We start from the raw sequence: 17,614 nt of genomic DNA on the forward strand, positions 1-17,614 counted from the left end.
CTGTTTTCGTGCGATGTTTAAAATCTGCTGCACAAAACTCATCGCCTGCCTTCATGGATCGAATAGTTCTGAGCCAACTTTTGACGTTTGCGTTCTTTGGGCGAGCATCCGTTGAAGGGCGGCAGTTATTTGCATCACGAGCGAGCGAAATGCAACGCCTCGGATCTCGCTCTCATTTCGAGCGCGCGCGCTCTCGCACACGCACACCCATACAAACTCTTTCTCGCTCTCTCTTTCGCGCGTATCGTGCGTTTCGAGGAATGGCCAAGTTCTCGCTCAGCCAGTTTGATGGTTGCTCGCCTTCGGATGAATCATAGCAGACTACGCTGGGCTTGTGTTTGGTCGTCATACGTGCCTGTGAATATCGTGAACGTTTAACTGTTTGTTTGTCTCCCTATCTGACCGTATTGCGCTAATCAGTTGTTTGGCTTGCATATCAGCAATAGCAATAAAAAAAGTGGACAGATTTTGCCGTGCAACAAGGTAACGCCAGTTCGCCGGCCTGTGGTGTAAAAGCGGGAGAAGACATTGTTGGTGTATTTTCTCCGAACCGTCATTTTGTTCCGCGCCGTACGTGAGCGATCATCAAACTTCACCTTTCTATCTCTCTTTCTCTCCCTCTCTCGCTCTCTGTCTCTCTTTTTCTTGTGTCAAGATCGTCATAGTGCAGACGTCAAACAGGATGATGATGCCGGTTGCTGCGAAGACTCCGAAGAAGACGAATGGGACTACGTGAAGGTGAACAGCGAAGAGCAACAGCAGCAGCAACAACACGAACAAGAATCGCAGCCAGCGCCTGAAAAGCAGCCGGAAGAAAGCACGCCCTCGGACGAAACTACGCTCCCGGTTGAGTACAGCAGCAGCATCAACAGTTTCGCACCCGAAGAGCCACCTCAGCAGGAAAACGACGTGCTGCAGCAGCAGCAGCCAGTCCAAGAAGTAGAGCAGCAACAATTCGAAGAACAGCACCAGCAGCAGCAGGAAGAGGAGGTGGAAGTGAACTGTGAGAAGGAGGAGCAGCAGCAAGTGGAGCAAACGCCGGCCCAGGAGAGCAACGAGGAAGAAGAAGACGGTGCGGCGGAGGGTCTTGTGGTGGCAGAACATCACGACGAGGTAGCGGCTGTGCCGAATACGAACGAACCGGCGGCGGCGGTGGCAGATATTCTTGGCGACTACGCGGCGGAATCGACCGTGTCGGAGAGTGCGAACGAAGTTGATGATGTCATCAGCAGCACTGGCGGCGAAACCAAGGAAGTTGTCAATTTGCTGAACGATTTCAACGAGGTAGGGCTTCTGTTGGTTCTTTCTTTCTTTTCTGCTCGGGTTCGGTGTACGGGTGGGGTGCGTGAAGGGGTGCGGTGTGTGGTTGTGTGAAAGTGTGAAAATAGCAAGCGGCCACACGCACGACGTGTGATGCACTTTTAGTGCAATGCTGTGAGTGAGTGTGTGTGTCTGTGCTAGGGTTAGCGGCTGTGCATGGCTTGCTATTCTAGTTCTAGTTTGTAGAAAAGAGCGCACGATGAATGATTAATTTCGCTTTTCCCGCTGTTCCAGGACGTTCTACCGCCAGCAGCAGACGCGCCGGTGTGCGATACCAACAGCGAAACGGTAAACGAAGAAGAAACATCCGAACCGGTAGTGCCTGCGTACGACCTTCCCAGTGATAGTGTAAACATGGAGGCTAGCATGTACGGTGGATCTGTTGGCGACCAACCACACTCGCCCGAGACGCCAATGTCTCCGGTGGAGAACTTCCCGGCGCAGCAACAGCAACAACAATACAGCCACGAAAAGGATATGTTCGGCTCGGGCATGGACGATACCATGAGCCCTACGACCGATGGGGAAGAGCTGAACGAAAAGCACCTGTACGAAACGGAGGAGAAGTCGATGAATCTGTTGCAGCAGCAGCAGCAGGATGGCAGTGGCGGAGGTGATTACGGATGGTCATTGAACCCCGAAGCCAAGGAATTCGTACCAGTAACTGGATCGGTCGGCGGTGGCGGCGCTGAGATCAATCCCAAGATGCATGAACTGCGTGAAGACGCGATCGTTGCGCAAAGTCCACGCAAGGGCACGATGTCGTCCATGGAAGATCTGGACGTACCGGCCGAAACCGACTTCCAAACCGAGATGGACAAGAGACCGCACGAGTTCGAGGAGTACGGTGGGGAAAATGGAGAGAATGGTGGTGCGGACGAGAGTGGTGCTGGAGAGTCGCACCTGCGCTCTCCGCTGACGATTCACCCATTCGATTTGAGCGAGTTTAACGAACAAACTGTGGTGGAGCAGCAGCTGCTGGCTGGGTCGGGTGACATGGCGAACGGTGTCGGTGATTACGAAAATGCTGGTGCCGATCTGCTGGCGCAGCCTGCAGTTGCCGATGCGGATGCCGAGATGGAACTGCTGAACAAGGTGCAGGAACTGCCGGACGACGAGGAGGAAAAGCCCCAGGAACCGTTGGTTGACGCGCAGGAGGTGGCACCGGTTCAGGCACAGTACGCGCACGAAGAGTTTGATCAGCTCGTGAAGCCGGAAGAAACTTACAGCGCCAAGGAGGAGCTGTCGGTGGAGCAGAAGGAAACGGTGGACATTTCGCCGTCGTCCGTCGATCTGACGCACCAAATGGATAACCTTATGCTGGAGGGCGAAGAGATGTACCATGGGCGCGTGGAAGACTACCCCGCCGATCAGGTGCCGAGAGGCGCGAGCTCTGACATTTCGCAGAGTCCCGAGTTCAAGATGCTGCAATCATCGATCGAGCAGCAGTTGGGCAAAACGTCCGGCAGCAGTAGCCCGTTCGCGGTTGGAGAGTCAGAGCTAGCCGCTTACCACAAGGAGGCATCTGCGCTGGAAGCTTCTGTCTACGATCCGGAGCCAGGGCTGCTTTCCTCTCAGGAGCCGGCCGCCAGCGTCGACAGCAGCGAACAGCAGGCATCGCAGAATTATATGGATCTGATGGGCGGCGCACCTGACCAGAAGGCTGACCCAGAGCCGATGGTGGAAGCTGCGAAACCCCAGGAGACCGCTGAACTGCCCGCGGAACCAGAACAACCGATTGCAAGCGACGATAAGAAGGCCGAAGAACCGCAGGTAGTCGAAGCGGAAAAGGAATCGGCAGATGTAACGGGTACTGCTGTAGCGGCCGCTGCTGCTGCGGCCACCGTTGCAGTTGCAGCTGCGGCAGCGACTGCAGCGGCTACCAGCAAGCCGACCGCCAAGCCAAAAGCACCCTCAACGACCGCGGCAAAGAAAACGACAGCATCCGCTAAACCATCAGCCTCCGCAGCCGTATCCAAGGACAGTACTGCGAATAAGAGCGCAGCGACACGCGTTGGCAGCAGCAGCACCACTACTGCCGCCCGCAAGCCACTCGCGAAAGCACCTACCTCGTCTAGCGGACCGGCAGCAGCGCGTACTACGACCGGAAAACCATCCACAGACGCGGCAAAGGCTGCGCCAGCGACCAAGACCACAGCATCGTCGGTGGCGGCCGCACGAACCAAGGCCGCTTCCGCCACGAGCACAACGAAAACCGCCACTTCTGCATCGAGCACAACGAAAGCGGCCAGCGCTAGTTCAGTGACGAGGTAAGAATAATTGGGGACAATCGTAAGGGAATCTAATCATGGTTTTGTTGTAATTTTTACACATTTTCTTGTACGTTTTTTTATATAGAACTGCCGCACCCAAACCGACCACAGGAAGTGCTGGTGCAGCCCCAAAACCAAGCTCGCGTTTGTCGACTGCCAGCAGCACCACTACACGCACCGTCACCTCGCGACCCTCGAGCGCCGTATCGAGTGCATCAGTTCCTTCGAAGACAAGTACCACCACAACGACTACAGCAAAGAGAACCGTTGCAGCTAAGGTAAGAGTGTAGCGCCACATTTCGGCTAACCGCTTCCAGAACGTTCGTTCTAATGGCGAATGTGTTAAATGATATTTTTTTTCCAGAGCTCGCTAACGAACGGAACTTCCGCGACTGATGGAGCCGCTACCAGAACGACCAAGACTACCACAAGCAGCACAGTTCCGCGGACGGGAGCTGCCACCAGAACCAGCGCCACTGCTGGTAGTGGTTTGGCCGGCAAAACGAGCAGTAGCAGCACCACCGCTGCCGCCAAGAAGCCGTTGCTTGACGCTAAAACCACAGCATCGAAGACAGCGTCGTCCTCCACAGCCGCTGGCAGAACGACGACGACCACGCGCACCTCGCTCGCACCGAAGGCTGCCACCGCCGGGGCGACCTCGCCCTCAGTGCGAAAGGTGCAGCAGAACGGTGTAGCGGCCAAGAAGTCGACCACCAGTGCCGTTTCCCCAGCGCCGGGCACTAAGAAACCGGCGCCAATCACGAGACCCAAGGGAACAGCAACGACGGCGGCAGCCGCTCCTGCTGCCGCCAAGACGAACGGTGTCGTCGGTACCGTGACAGAAGCAGCAGTGCCGGTCGATGCAGCACCAGTAGCTGTCACCTCTCCACCGGAACAGCCGGAACAGCAGCTGCCCGCTGACCAATTGCTCGTGCCTGTTCCGCAAGCAATGTGATGTCACTAATCGGGGAAAATAGCCGGAGAGATAGAGAGAGAGAGGGCACTGCAGTGGGATGGGATGGGATGGGAGAGACCTAATGCTCCCCCTCTAACTCCCCCCACACCCGAATGGTCGTAATACACCATAATCGCATATTCCTATTGTTTAACCGTGTTTTAAGTTAGTGATGAAGGCACGCAGCCAAAATGCATGGGAAGAGAATGGGACGAAAGTCGAACAAATGGTCAACCAACAACCAGACTTTCTTCTTGCTTTCGTTCTCGGGCAAATCTTGCTAAAAGTATCGAACCATACAATTATTCGTCTAGGTGTGTGTATGTGCGTGTGTGTGAGTGAGTTTGTGTCGTCACGCAAAATAGCCCCCCCTCCCCTCCTACAATCCAAGCAACCATTGAGCAGATCTAGTAATAGTAGTGCAACCGTTCTTCTCACAAGTGTAGTGTGGTACGTGTTCTGCATGTTTTCACGTTATTTAACAGTTATTTAGAGCTACAGTCTGTAGAAGTTCGTGCGTGCATGCACTTTAACAAATTTCAAACACAACTGACCCTTCAGGATCGCAATTCGTCGGAGAGAGAGAAAGGCGGTTAATTGTGGTAGGCATTGGCTATTTTGCGAGAACCATTAGACCCGGATTAAACGCACGCGTGTTAGAACGAACGCATACGATACGAAACGAAACGAAATTAGGGAGAAAACGATGAAAAGGACGATAAAACACACAATGCTGAATTCCCTTCGATATAATTATTTAGCGTCATCCCACTCACCCGCTCCCCCTCCAATACTACCTATATACCTACAAGTTTAGCGAATAGGAGTATATCTTTTTGTTTTATGCCAAGCATGATGATTAGTAGTTATAACATATTTACGTTTCAATTGCGCCGTTGCGTTTTCTGGCCTTTAGTATGAGCGTACGCCGAGAGAAGGAGAAACATCAACACCACACAACGATTTAGCTATTAACCAGCGTGCGACGTACGTTTTTTTTTTGTTTCGAAATCTCCAATCAATTTGTTGTTGGTGGTAGCTTTGTTTAGAAAAAGAAAAATAATGCTTGTTAAAAACTGCATTCAGAGCAAGGAAAGGGGGATAGTAATAGCAGGCTGCAACATCCCATCCATTCTCGGGCGCACTGAATTCACAGTGAATTTAATCTCTCGCTTTATACACGCACCGCGTGTGCGCGCGCACTCGCTCACTCCATTTTACGCCACTTTGCAGCTACTTACTGCGCACCACGCCACCATCACCGATGGTGGATGATTGCTTATTCCTGTTTGTCGAGAGCCCATGCTTATGTCCAGTGAAATGTTTTTTTTTCTTTCCTTTTTAAATGATTCTTTTTAATTTGTCAACGATTTGAGCTTTTCTTCTGCTGCCAGTGGATACACCCTGGTGTCTGCTTTAAAATGGTTTTTCGATTCAAAATTAGAGCTTATACATACACCCAGAGCTTTTTAGCGATACAACAGATAACAGACAGCTAAGCATAAGGCCGTTGTTGTTGCGTTCTTGTTTTGTTTTTGTCATTTCCTTCTTTTTCCCCCTTTTCAAGCTCTCTAGCCTTGCGTGCGCGTGCGCGCGCGCGTTCTTTTGCCTTTTTTCGAGATAGCTTTCAACTCGCTTATATGCACATTGAACGTTTATTGATTAATTAGTAGGAAATGGAATGAAATGTTTAATAACAACAACAGCAACAACAAAGAACTATAATTCGAACGTAGCAGGGGATGGCAGTGAAAAGATAAAAATGGAATTAATTTATGTGGCTACTCTAGCAGGGCGCGCGAAGAGAGTGTGTATGTGCATGTGTGTGTGTGTGTTAATCGAATATTTTAACTCATCAAAAATCCCATAGCGGCCCCTCCCCTGCGTATAGTAGTGTTAAATAAAAAATAGTGTAACCGTTAATTGTAGCCTTTTCCTTAGCGTTCTCGTGAATTATTAGAGCCCGAATTAATACACACAGCTCTTGCGCACACTTCACCACTCCATCGTACACAACAAAACACGGAAAGGCGAAATTTTGCTCTCGCTCGCAGCAAACCTCCAAAACAACGTTTCCTTTTGCCGTTGCGCAGCATTGAACGAAAGGGCAAAAGGAAGTGCGAAACTATTTAGGTAGCTTTTGAACAAAAACAAAAAACCAAAAACGAACAAAACTAATTGGCACAGAACAAACTGTGTTCGGTTGCAGCTTACTGCTACTGTTAGCGGAGCGGAGTGGGAAAGTGTTGAAGTTGAAGGAAGGAATATGAATGCAAAAGGTGGAAATCTCGACGAAATAAAGTAACAACTTACGGATGAAAACGCAATGAAAATGGGGAGAATGTGAATTGCTTAAGGAATTGGCTTACATTTTAAGTTACACACAGCGCACAGTGAAGGAATTGAGACAGTCCAGAAAGGACCAGGCCAGGCGAGTTATGCGAAATGAAGATAACAGTCTGTGGTTTAGTGGTGGTGAAAGAAAAGGGCGAAAAGATGAGATAATCAAAAGGCATGAACATTTTCATCATACTTACTTATTATATTAGACACACAACACATACAGACACACACACACGCGAACGCGGTTCATGATAGCAGGGGTTGGAGAGGCGCAGAAAAGTATATTTAAAAAAAATAAACATTTATCAAACCAATCATAAAAATCATAAATATCATACCTTAAACCTAGCAAAGGCAAAAGAAAGCAGGATTACACACAGAGAGGAAAAGATAGAGAGAGAGAGAGAGAGAGAGAAATAGATGACAGCCACGAACAAATACGATAATTGCAAAACACGTGCTGAATTAAAAGTTTTTGAAGCAGAAACAGCACTGGGACCGGAAAAAGGAAAAAACAGAAACATGCAAAGTGTGGACAAAAGTGAGGAAAAATATACGAATACATTACAAAAATCTCCCCACGCAAACACACATACACACACGTGTTACTCCATCCCCGCATGTAACATCGAACGCGGAGGAGGAGGGAAGGTGTTGTGTGTTTGTGGTGGTTTCCATCCATGCTGTGTGATAAAAAAACACACGCCAACACACAAACATACACTCACTATTTCATAATATTTTATATATTTATAACACAAATTTGTATCTGTTTAACCGATTGCGCAATTAAAAAGGCAAAATAAAAGGATAGAAAAAAAACACAAGAGACACTCTGTGTTGTTGTTTGAATAGTTTATAGAGGCTTTGGCTCCAGCGGAGTTATTTCGCCTCTGACACTCTGTGTGTGCGGGTGAATTTTCTTTTTTCTTTTCTTTTTTGTCTTCTGCATGACTGTTTTGTGCAATGGAGACGCCTCACCATTCATTTGGGTCCTTTCACCCAGTGCTGCAAAATGTAAAAGCATCGCGAGATTTTCACCAACGAAATCAATGAACATATCCGTGGTAGCTTGATGCTCGTTGCTGATTAAAGTGCTTCATGATATGCCGAACACGACATGCGAATACTGACAACGCGATACTGACAAGCTTAGCTTAATGCCGGCGCAAGCATAATGATGACTTTTTCTGGTGAACAGTGGTGCCTACAAATGCCACTGTTTCAGGCACCAACACTCATGCTTGAAACGAAGCTCAAATCAGCTCACGTACTCAACTGAGATGATGATGAGACTCAAACAGTTGGAGGATCAATGACATGCTTGATGACATTTTGATTAGCACCCAACTCTTGGTCACTCACTTGGCCACGACATTTTCTCTCAATGAAAATCACGATATTCTTGGAATACACTTGGTGTGTGGTCTCAAGCAGCAAAATGAGCATGCTTTCTCGCTGTATCTGTTTTGAATATATGTCGGGTCAAACAGAGGGAGAAAACATGTTCATTTTGTCGCTTGGAACCACTCGCAAGCACCGTATATCTCCCATGACTATCGTGACAATCACCGACAGAAAATGTCGCGACCAAGTGACTGGCCAAGAGTTGGTTGCACACAATGCCACCAAGCATGTGATGGTGGCACCAACTGTTTGAGGCTCACCTCTGATCATCACAGTAGAGCTCGTGACACAGAAATGATTTTGTTTCAGCCAGAATTCGTCATGACTATGTAAGTGACATTTTGTAAAACTGATCACAGTAAACAAAAGTCATGATATAGTGACTGACCAAGCGTTGGTTGCAAAAATGGCATGAAGCATGTATTGGTCACACCAACCGTTCTGAGTATCACCTCTGATTATCACAATTGAGTACGTGACGCTGATATGGAAATTTGTTTCAGTCAGATTTTTTATGACATGGTCAGTGACATTTTGCAGCACTGCTTTCACCTACCTTTGCCATTCGTGTCCGAACCTTTTCCACCACTCTTTTACAGGAAGAGTAATAGTCGTCATCGCAAACAACACGCAAAAAAAAAAAAATGCAAACAGAAAAGACGGACCCGACCGTGTTTTTGATGCCTTTTTAGTTCATTCTAGGGTTTTATTCACAATCACTGTTTTTAGTAGTGTAAGCCAGCTAATCTATCAGTAATGCTGAATAAACTATCATGAAACGACGATCAACTATATCTACAACGCTCTTTTGTGAGTTGTTGTTGCTGTTTTGTTGTTGCTTTTGGGTTTTGTTTGTTTGTTTGTTTGTTTTGATTTTCACAGGACAACAGAACACCCCTTCCTTTTTCACCTTCCTTTTTCTTCTTCATACTCCTTTTGTTCTCTTTTTTTCTGCTTAATCCTTCTCCCACAACAAAATTGCACTAAATAGAGTTTGGTTTTGCTAAACACCCTCCCCGCCACCGCCAACCGTTCGACGGCGGTCGGCCCCGGGGGTTGCGGTGTGAGAGAGTGTGTAGCTGAGCTAATTTATTAGTTGATTTCTTTTGCTTGCTGGGCTTGCTTGCTTTTGTCCTACAAGAGAGAGCGAGAGAGCAGCTGTTGTATCACTGTGTGTGTGTGTGTGTGTAGGTTTGTTTGTTTGTTTGTTGCGGCAAACGTAACTGCTGAGGCGCGCGCCCGCGCGTTTTTCGTTTGCGCAAAACTACTACAAAAGAAAAGGACTGTGTGTGTGTTTTTATTCAGCTTCTTTTTTGTAATTTTGATTCTCTTAATTACAGCTCTGCAATCGCAAACACACCATCTCTCCTCTCTCCATCACCTACTACTGCTACTACTGCTACTAGTACTGCTACGGACTTGGACTGGAAAAATCTCGAATTAGACGCGACACATAAATTGAAGAACGCAACACGAACTAATAAACGCCTTCGCCCGCCATTTTGCGCCCCGCCCCGCAGACACACACAACACTACTTCCCGTCTGCTCTCGCCTTGCCGTCGGCTCTTACCCCAGTTGCACTACTACACCACTACACCGCTACTGAGATAGAGAGTGAGAGAGAAAGTGAGAGTTCGGTTTCAAATGGCTTTATGTTTCTCTTGCTCCCACGTCGTTTTTAGTTTGAGTTTTGTATCTTTGTTTCGCCTTTTTCTCGTTTTTATTTTCTAATTGATTTGATTTTCTCCTTTTTTCTCCAATGTTTGTTTACCTTACCCTTACTATTGTGGTTGTTATTTTTCCACTTCGTTTGCCTTTTGTTTCTTTTTGCAAATCTCTCCCTCATTCGCTGCTACCGCTTTAGTTGTTCGTCTTAAGTTATACTTAATTGCTTTCTCTTTCCCCTTTTTCTACACTCCTTCTTTTCTTCTGGTTCGATTCGTTCGCTATGTTACTACGCCTATGTTCCCCTGTCCCTCCACTTTATATCCCGTGTAATTGTTCGCGAATGTGTGTGTGTGTGTGTGTGTGTGTGTGTGTGTTTTCCTTTCCTTTATCACCCAGCTTAGCACGTCCTAGCAGTGCGTTAAGGAGGCAAATGAGGAAAAAGAGCCACTCTTTACGCACCTCCCGATTTTTCTCATTTTTTTTTGTAGTGGGCGCTTTTGTGGTATTGGCACCCGCGTCCACGCTTGTTTCCTCTCCGTGCGACTGAGTATGTGTGTGGGTGTGTGTGTGTGTGTCTGTGTTTGTTTTAATTGTTTTATTCATTAGTGTAAATCTCTACTTATATACGAGTTACTCAATCCTGCGCCTAAGGCCCCTTCCTGCTAAATCCCCGATTGTTGTTTCTAATTGTTCTTGTCCCCCGGTCCTAGCCCCCCCGCCGCACCCACTCGCCAGGTCTTGCTGTGGACGTTCTTGCCCACCATAAAACTGTCCCACCATCCAACCCCACCGCCCGTCAACGCCCACCAACAAGGTAAATAAAGACTTTCTCTCGTATTGTTCTAACGTTGCCAGTTCTAGCTCCCCGTGTCGCCTGTATTTATCCGTTGCGCGCGCCCGTGCGTACGAGCTGTGCGCAGAGCTGTGTTTTCGCTGCAGTGTTTGTGTTCTCTGCAACCTTTGTGCAATGTTTCCCCCTTACCACACCCCGGTTTTCCCACCCCAATTAGCTGCTGGCACGTCATAAAAAGCTTCCGCACCCTGCGCGTACAGCACCATCGAAAGCAAAGCCCCAAGAAGAACTCAGCGGTTTTGGTTTTTTTGTTTTTTGTTTGTTTGCTTCATGCTGCTTGTTGTGCGTTAACAGTGCGTGTTCAGAGCGTTTAGAGTAGTCCTGAGTTTACTACCGGAGCGGAGTGCAGGAAACGAAGGGTTTTTTTTTTGTTGCTACGCTTTCGTCCCTTCCTATCGCCCCGTCATCCTCTTTCTTCTTCCGGTTCGTGATTGCTTCTCTTCAATTCTCTCTCTCTGTCTCTCTCTCTCTCTGTCTCTCTCTCTCTCTCTCTCTCTCTCTCTCTCTCTCTCTCTCTCACTGGTTCTTCCTCATCGTTGCAACGTGCGTGAAATTGTAGCGCAAGTTTTGAAGTGTTCTGCTACTCCCTGTTTTCACTACTGCGGCGGTTTCCCACCCTCCCTCCCTTTCCCCCCCCCCACACACCCAAATGCACTACTACCATATATCTATGTATATATGTATATATGTATATATATATGTATGTATATGTATATCTCGCCTAAGAAGAACTAAAGAAAGATGTAATGGTGCGCCGCTGCTACGCTGCACTTTCTACTAACTCCTAAAATATAATTACTTATGCGCCCGCTCGTGCGCACATGGTGGGAGGGGAAGCGTACGTGTGTGTGTGTGTGTGTAAGAGTGTGGGTTAGTGTGTGTGAGTGTGTTTGTATACTCTTATCCTCTCCTTCGGTATAATTGTATATGTATAAGTGTATATACTTTGCCCCCCAAGACCCTTTTCCTACAAGCTTGATGTCCCCCCGCATTCATACGCTTCCTCCCCTCCCGTACCATCCCACTCTCACCATCTACTTACACTACCCTCGAAGAAGAAAGATACTTAGTTTAACTTAATTCGATCTAACCGAAAAACCTTCGCTACAAATTGCATCCTAACTGAACCTGAAACGATCAAACGGGGTTGTCCCTCGTGTACTTAGTGTCTGAGTGTAGTGTGAGCTGATAGTTGACGTCTGTATGTGTATGTGTGTGTGTTTGTCTCCTGTCACTAACGTAACGCGCTACAAGAGTAGATGCCATTTTTTCATTGCTTCATTTGATCATTGTTCTTGTGTGTGTGTGTAAGTATGTGCATATGCGTGTGTATGTGTGTGTGTGTAAGTATGTGCATATGCGTGTGTATGTGTGTGTGTGTGTAAGAGAGAGTGTGTGTATCAGTGTTTTTTGGATGTTTGTTTCGTCGCTGGGTCGGTTATGTGTATGTTCATACACATACATACACACACACAAACACACATACACACACACAAACACACATACACACACACACATACATTGTCACTGTCATAAGGCCTGAAGAAAACATGCTTCTCCCCCCACTCGTCACCACACTTCTCCACATGCCACCACTTCCGCTCCGCTCCTACCCTCTTACGGACACGCTCCCTTTGGGGGTGACGTTTCAGCCCTCAAAAAGGGCCCTAAACTCGCCGCTCTTCGGCCGGGGTAAGCTCATCTTCAAGCTTTGATTGAGCTCGTTCAAGCTGGACTGCGAAGTGCCCTTCTTCATGCTACCGTTACCGTCACTGTGGGGGACGAAATGAAGAAAGAAAAAAAACACGGAGACACCATTACACGATGAACGCAGATCAAAATGGATGAACACTATGTAATGCGTACCTTAGGTTATCTACATTATCAGCTTCAGCAGCTAAAGCGTTCACTACAGCACTAATTTGATTGGTTTCCGTATTGCCCGATTCCGATTCCTCCTTCTGCGCCATAATGTTGGGATTTTTGCCAATCTTGTTTAACCTGCAACATGGGGAAGTTGAAAAGGAAAGGAGCACAAGGATTAATACCGAGGTACGATCGCTTTTATCTGCATCAGCGCCCAGCTACAACCTTTCCGCGGCCACCGTTTCCATCGTTTTGCGCATCAGTGGGTATTGGTCCAGTACCGCATTGAAGTGATCAACGCTGAGTGAAAATAAGTTGCAATAGGTTTCGGCACGAACGCTGGCGACTCTTCTGGCATTGGTAAGCAGACAGATTTCTCCGAAGTATGATCCGTCCGACAGTGATGTAGCGACCTGCGGGAAGGCAGAAGGGGTTGCATTGAGTGGAGACGGCTTTCAACACGGGTCGCACCACCCCTGGTCGTACGTACCTCTCCATTAGCCATGACGATATCTACAATGCCTTCTTGAATAAAATACATTTTTGATCCTATAGTTCCCTCCTTAATTATAATATCACCTGGAAGAGGAAGAGCAGACGGGGGTGAAGTTAGACTGTTATGCTGCTGCATCTTTCACATTTAACGCGTGTGTCAGTATCTCCTTACCAGGTTGAAAAACTTCGTATCTAAGTTTAGTCACTACATCTGATACAAAATTAGAATCAGCGTTCGCGAAAAAAGGCACTGAAGCAACTAAGGACCTGTGGAACACACACACACACACGCGCACAAACACACACACACATTCACACAAACACACACACACACACATACGAGAAGAAGAAGAAAAGAAACAGGTTGCATATTAGCATGAGTTGGGCTCGGGGACGGGTCTTCTCTTTGTGCTTGGGGTTTGTTTCAATCGCACGATGGAGGGGCCCCGGTCGATCGGTACTTACCTACAGTTGTAGTTTATCACATCTTCCCGCAGTTTTTCGCTCAGCTCGCCGAGAATGCATTCTTCGTCGAAAAATTTACCTTGGTACCGATGCTCGAAGTATTCAGTAATTCTTTGTCGCATATCGCGCGGCAGCTTCCGGTACGCCATGTACTCTTCCACTTGCTTGACCTGCAGGAGGCGCGCCATTTTGGGCGTGGCGGGCGTATTGGGGTTAGTAAATTAGTACATCACATTTGCACAATACCGGCTGGGGGCCACGGCACATACCTTTTCGCGATATTGACGTCTACTAGAGTCCAGACTCTGGATGAGATTGGTAGCGTGCCCAAGGAATAAGGCGTAGCAGGTGGCACCAGATATCATCGAAAGCATCGTAAGCCACATATCTGTCAGTGATTGAGGAGGAAATCTGTCGGGCAGAGGCAGTAGAGATAGTTATTAGCGAAACAATGGCTTGTCCCAGACAAACTGAAGCTTGCTGCATGCATTCCAGCAGTTGTCCACTAAGCTGGACCCACCACCTACCTTCCGTATCCTATGCAAAGCATGTGCGACATCGCTTTGAACAGTGCCCATGAGTATTGCTCTAACCAGTATGATTCCTGCAACGGAGGACAGAAACATTAAACAAAATTGTTTGAAAACAGCAAATGTAAAAGCTTGCCTATCAGTCCCCAATATTCACTAGAGCTCACTTACCTGTAGCTCATTGATTGCCACCCAAGAGTTGGATGGGAAGCCCTGCAGCATCGGCACGAGAAACTGTAAGCAGCCGCTCCAGTGGCCGATCAGTAGCATCATACAAATTAGGTTGAAAATTCGCATGAACACCGACGCCATGTTGAGAAACTGAGCACGCAAGTGAAGTCGGGGCGGGAAAAGAAGAAGAACAAGCAGAAAGGCAATGGTAAAGGGTCGTGCTTGAAGGTTGAGCACCCGCGAAGGGAAAGCCGGAACCAGAACACTGGCCAGCATGTGTTCGAGAAACTTCCACGTTTGAACACACGCAAAAACACACACAAACACAAAACTAGTTGATGCAGTTGAGCAGTGACGCGTTGTTTGCTGGAGATGGACCGAGGGTTTTCTTTTCTAAAATATTAGATGACCAGTGTTGTTGGTGCTTCGTTCTTTGGTAGTGGCCACCGGTAGAGGAAAAAGTCTCCCCTTTTGCTTGAGGAATACTAATGATGTCTTTTTTCTTTTAGAGTTTTGTCCAATGGTTGATGTTTAACGAAAGAAAAAGCTATAAAACTATAATAATGGAAAGGCCAACTAACTCTTAAGTTAAAGAAAAGAAAAACAAACCACACAAGCTGGCCTAGGCTTGTCGAGTGAAGACGCTTGTAACGCAGTATTTCATCGTTCAATGGGGAGTGAAAGTTGATAAACGAACAAACGAAAAATATGATGGCAAAGAACTGTTTTAATCTCGCTAAGAGCTCTTTATATACATTTTAAGTGAATCAGAACCCAAAATCAAACACTAAAAGCTCAGTCTCCCAAACGTAAGGCCAGTGAAAACTTAAACAAAAAAAAAGCCTAAACAAAGATGAAAATGTTTGTGGAATAGGAGCGGTAACTTTTGCTGCTTGATGGCCATCCCAAAAGCTCGGTATCTACCGGTCCAATTCCGAGTGGCTTGTGCTGGTGCACGTAAGCTTATCTACACTCACACACATTATACAAACGAGCACAGAATGGATTGAAGGGTCGCAAACGTCGAACGAGAACAACACCAAGATCGGTAGCCAACAACGCCGGTCAATCGCATCAGCTCAGGGATGCGTTCGGGCGGACGAGGATCGCGCCGCACTTCGCACGATCCGATCGATCCGACGCCCGCAGCGACGTAACGGGAGAGAACTAACAAACAGAAAAAACCAAACCAAACTGCCAACATGCACAGTAAACAAACCGGAATCAACTAAATCGCAACCGTACTAATCAATCACTGCAATTCGAAAAAAAAACAAAACAAACAGTTTTCGGATTGAACTATTTACATCTCGAACGCAAGTCGCTTCGTTCGAGCCGAGTTGGTGTATGAGAGGGTCGTTACGGCAGGGGTATTTGTACAGCCACATATACACACAGAGGACACATAGAGACATACACATACAGAAACGTACAGAGCTACAATTGGAGCGCCAATAATAGTTGTTGGGGAAGCTGCACCACACTTTCATGTGATTTTTCATAACATTTAAAAAATAATACCAATAATTGCTTTTGTACAAAGAGAAGCAGCGGTAAACAAAAAAAAGAGGCAGAAAACAGTTGTCCTTACATAGAGAACAACATCTCAGCTTATTCTTGGTAGCCATGCTCCATATAATAGAGGTCGTCGATATGGAAATACGAAATTGATGTATGTATTGTTCATTTGTGGTTTGTAAGAAAAACACATTGAGTATCACACGGATTCTAGAAGCTGCACTCCTCAAAACCAAGGTCCGAACCCACGACCTGTGTTGCGTTAGTGTGAGAACGTAACCACGACACCACGGGACCCAGGCCACAATGAGAGCGTTAATTGTTGCTTTTGTTTTCAGAAACATATCCCAAAGCACGGAAAAGCGTTAATGCTTCCATTTCGTGTTCATATCGATTCATCTGGTACATGTTTATAACACAATTATGTACATCATTTAAAGTAATTAAACAACAAATTCCTTCCCTCATAGGACCCATCTACCAAACTGCCTCCAAGTTTGTAGCGTGAGAGAGACTATGGGACCTCTATCAAACAATTTCGTTGTGTGGAAGTATCTATGCAAAGCAGAGCTAAAGGCGATAGAAGATAGCAGCGTAAGCTTTATACAAAGCGTGTGTCCCGACCCTCCGTTATGCGTCCGGAACGGCTCAGCTTACTCTCAAGCTCGCACAGACCAGAACAGATAATTAAAAATGGGAAAACCCTTCTGGAGCAGAACTGATGCGGCGCTTTAATTAATGATTTCAGCGAACAACCGTACCGCCGGTGTATCGATCTGTTCGCTGCACTTTCACCGTAATAATCATTACATCGGAAGGTGGGAAAATGAAACGTTTCGAACAGTGTTGATAGATAATAACATCCATCCCCGGTATCCCGATAATGAGAATAGGGGGAAAGAGCACTAAAACGCTACGAGCAACGGAGAAACGACAATAGATGTAGGAGATTTATGGATGATTTTAGTTGAACTGTACACGAACCCACACACACACACTTACGAACTGGTGAATATATGTACACATACACACACACAACATAAGAAACAGAGGTACAACATTTGACGGATGGGGTACAGCAGTAGATTCGGGGGGCCCTTGTTTTTTTGATTCTTCATGATGAACTTTCTTACGTGAAAGTATGTAAAGAGAAAGAGAGTAAGCAGCTTTTTTCCTCAATGCTTGTTGCTGTTGCTGCTGCTGCTGCTGCTAATGCTAGCATAATGTTTGCTGTCAGTTGCCGGTTTAGGTTGCTTTTTTTCAGAACAGCGCATGTAGGTGTAGCGTAAAAGGGGCAACAAACCACTAAGGGGTAAGCCGATATACAGAAGAAAAGTGAGTGAGCGAGTGTTTATATAAAAGAGGGGAGCGAAAAAGGGTTCTGGTGAGCTTACGGGTGGAGCGGTTGGAAAATGGAAGAGTTAAACCGGAAATACATACGGGTGGCGGCGAATGTAGCGCGCGAAAGCAGAAGCCTGATGCCTATGGAGTAGTATTATCGATTATTATAATATATATCGCCGTAAGTTGATTGCGATGCGATGGATGATGATTAATGAAGCCACTTAAATGTGTTGAATCATGACCGTTGTGAGCTTCATCGGCGGCCAATCTTCTCCCTGCGGGTTGCACACGCTACAGGGTCGCTAAAAGTTTGAGCTGAGAAGTTTCTGGTGCTTTGTTTCGGGAGCTTTTGTTGCGTTTGTTGGGCATTGGGTTTAATGGGTAATTTAAGAAGAAAGAAAGTAT

The 17,614-nt window shown here is 46.9% G+C and overlaps 2 protein-coding genes across 8 annotated transcripts in view; one reads left to right on the top strand and one right to left on the bottom strand.

Annotated features, from left to right (window-relative positions):
• The window catches only part of LOC120895344 (serine-rich adhesin for platelets-like), a 43,172-nt gene extending 35,452 nt beyond the window's left edge, over positions 1–7,720 (top strand). Inside the window, exons 9-12 of the mRNA XM_040298621.1 lie at positions 656–1,284; positions 1,555–3,590; positions 3,679–3,871; positions 3,958–7,720. Coding sequence (XP_040154555.1) covers positions 656–1,284; positions 1,555–3,590; positions 3,679–3,871; positions 3,958–4,548 — 3,449 coding nt within the window. The 3' untranslated portion in view covers positions 4,549–7,720. The remainder of the gene's footprint in view (positions 1–655; positions 1,285–1,554; positions 3,591–3,678; positions 3,872–3,957) is intronic.
• A 1,252-nt stretch (positions 7,721–8,972) lies between these two features.
• Positions 8,973–17,614, bottom strand: part of LOC120898761 — a 36,196-nt gene continuing 27,554 nt past the window's right edge. For 6 of the 7 annotated variants that reach the window (XM_040305048.1, XM_040305049.1, XM_040305050.1 and 3 more), the window contains 9 exons: positions 14,348–14,497; positions 14,174–14,250; positions 13,916–14,057; positions 13,647–13,816; positions 13,354–13,448; positions 13,177–13,265; positions 12,912–13,099; positions 12,687–12,821; positions 8,973–12,592 (listed from right to left, as the gene is read on the bottom strand). In XM_040305048.1, the coding sequence (XP_040160982.1) occupies positions 12,469–12,592; positions 12,687–12,821; positions 12,912–13,099; positions 13,177–13,265; positions 13,354–13,448; positions 13,647–13,816; positions 13,916–14,057; positions 14,174–14,250; positions 14,348–14,497 (1,170 nt within the window). In that variant the 3' untranslated portion in view covers positions 8,973–12,468. The remainder of the gene's footprint in view (positions 12,593–12,686; positions 12,822–12,911; positions 13,100–13,176; positions 13,266–13,353; positions 13,449–13,646; positions 13,817–13,915; positions 14,058–14,173; positions 14,251–14,347; positions 14,498–17,614) is intronic. The other variant, XM_040305051.1, reaches the window with a different exon arrangement.

This window comes from Anopheles arabiensis, chromosome 2 (genome assembly GCF_016920715.1).
Source record: "Anopheles arabiensis isolate DONGOLA chromosome 2, AaraD3, whole genome shotgun sequence".
Taxonomy (NCBI): Eukaryota; Metazoa; Arthropoda; class Insecta; order Diptera; family Culicidae; genus Anopheles; species Anopheles arabiensis.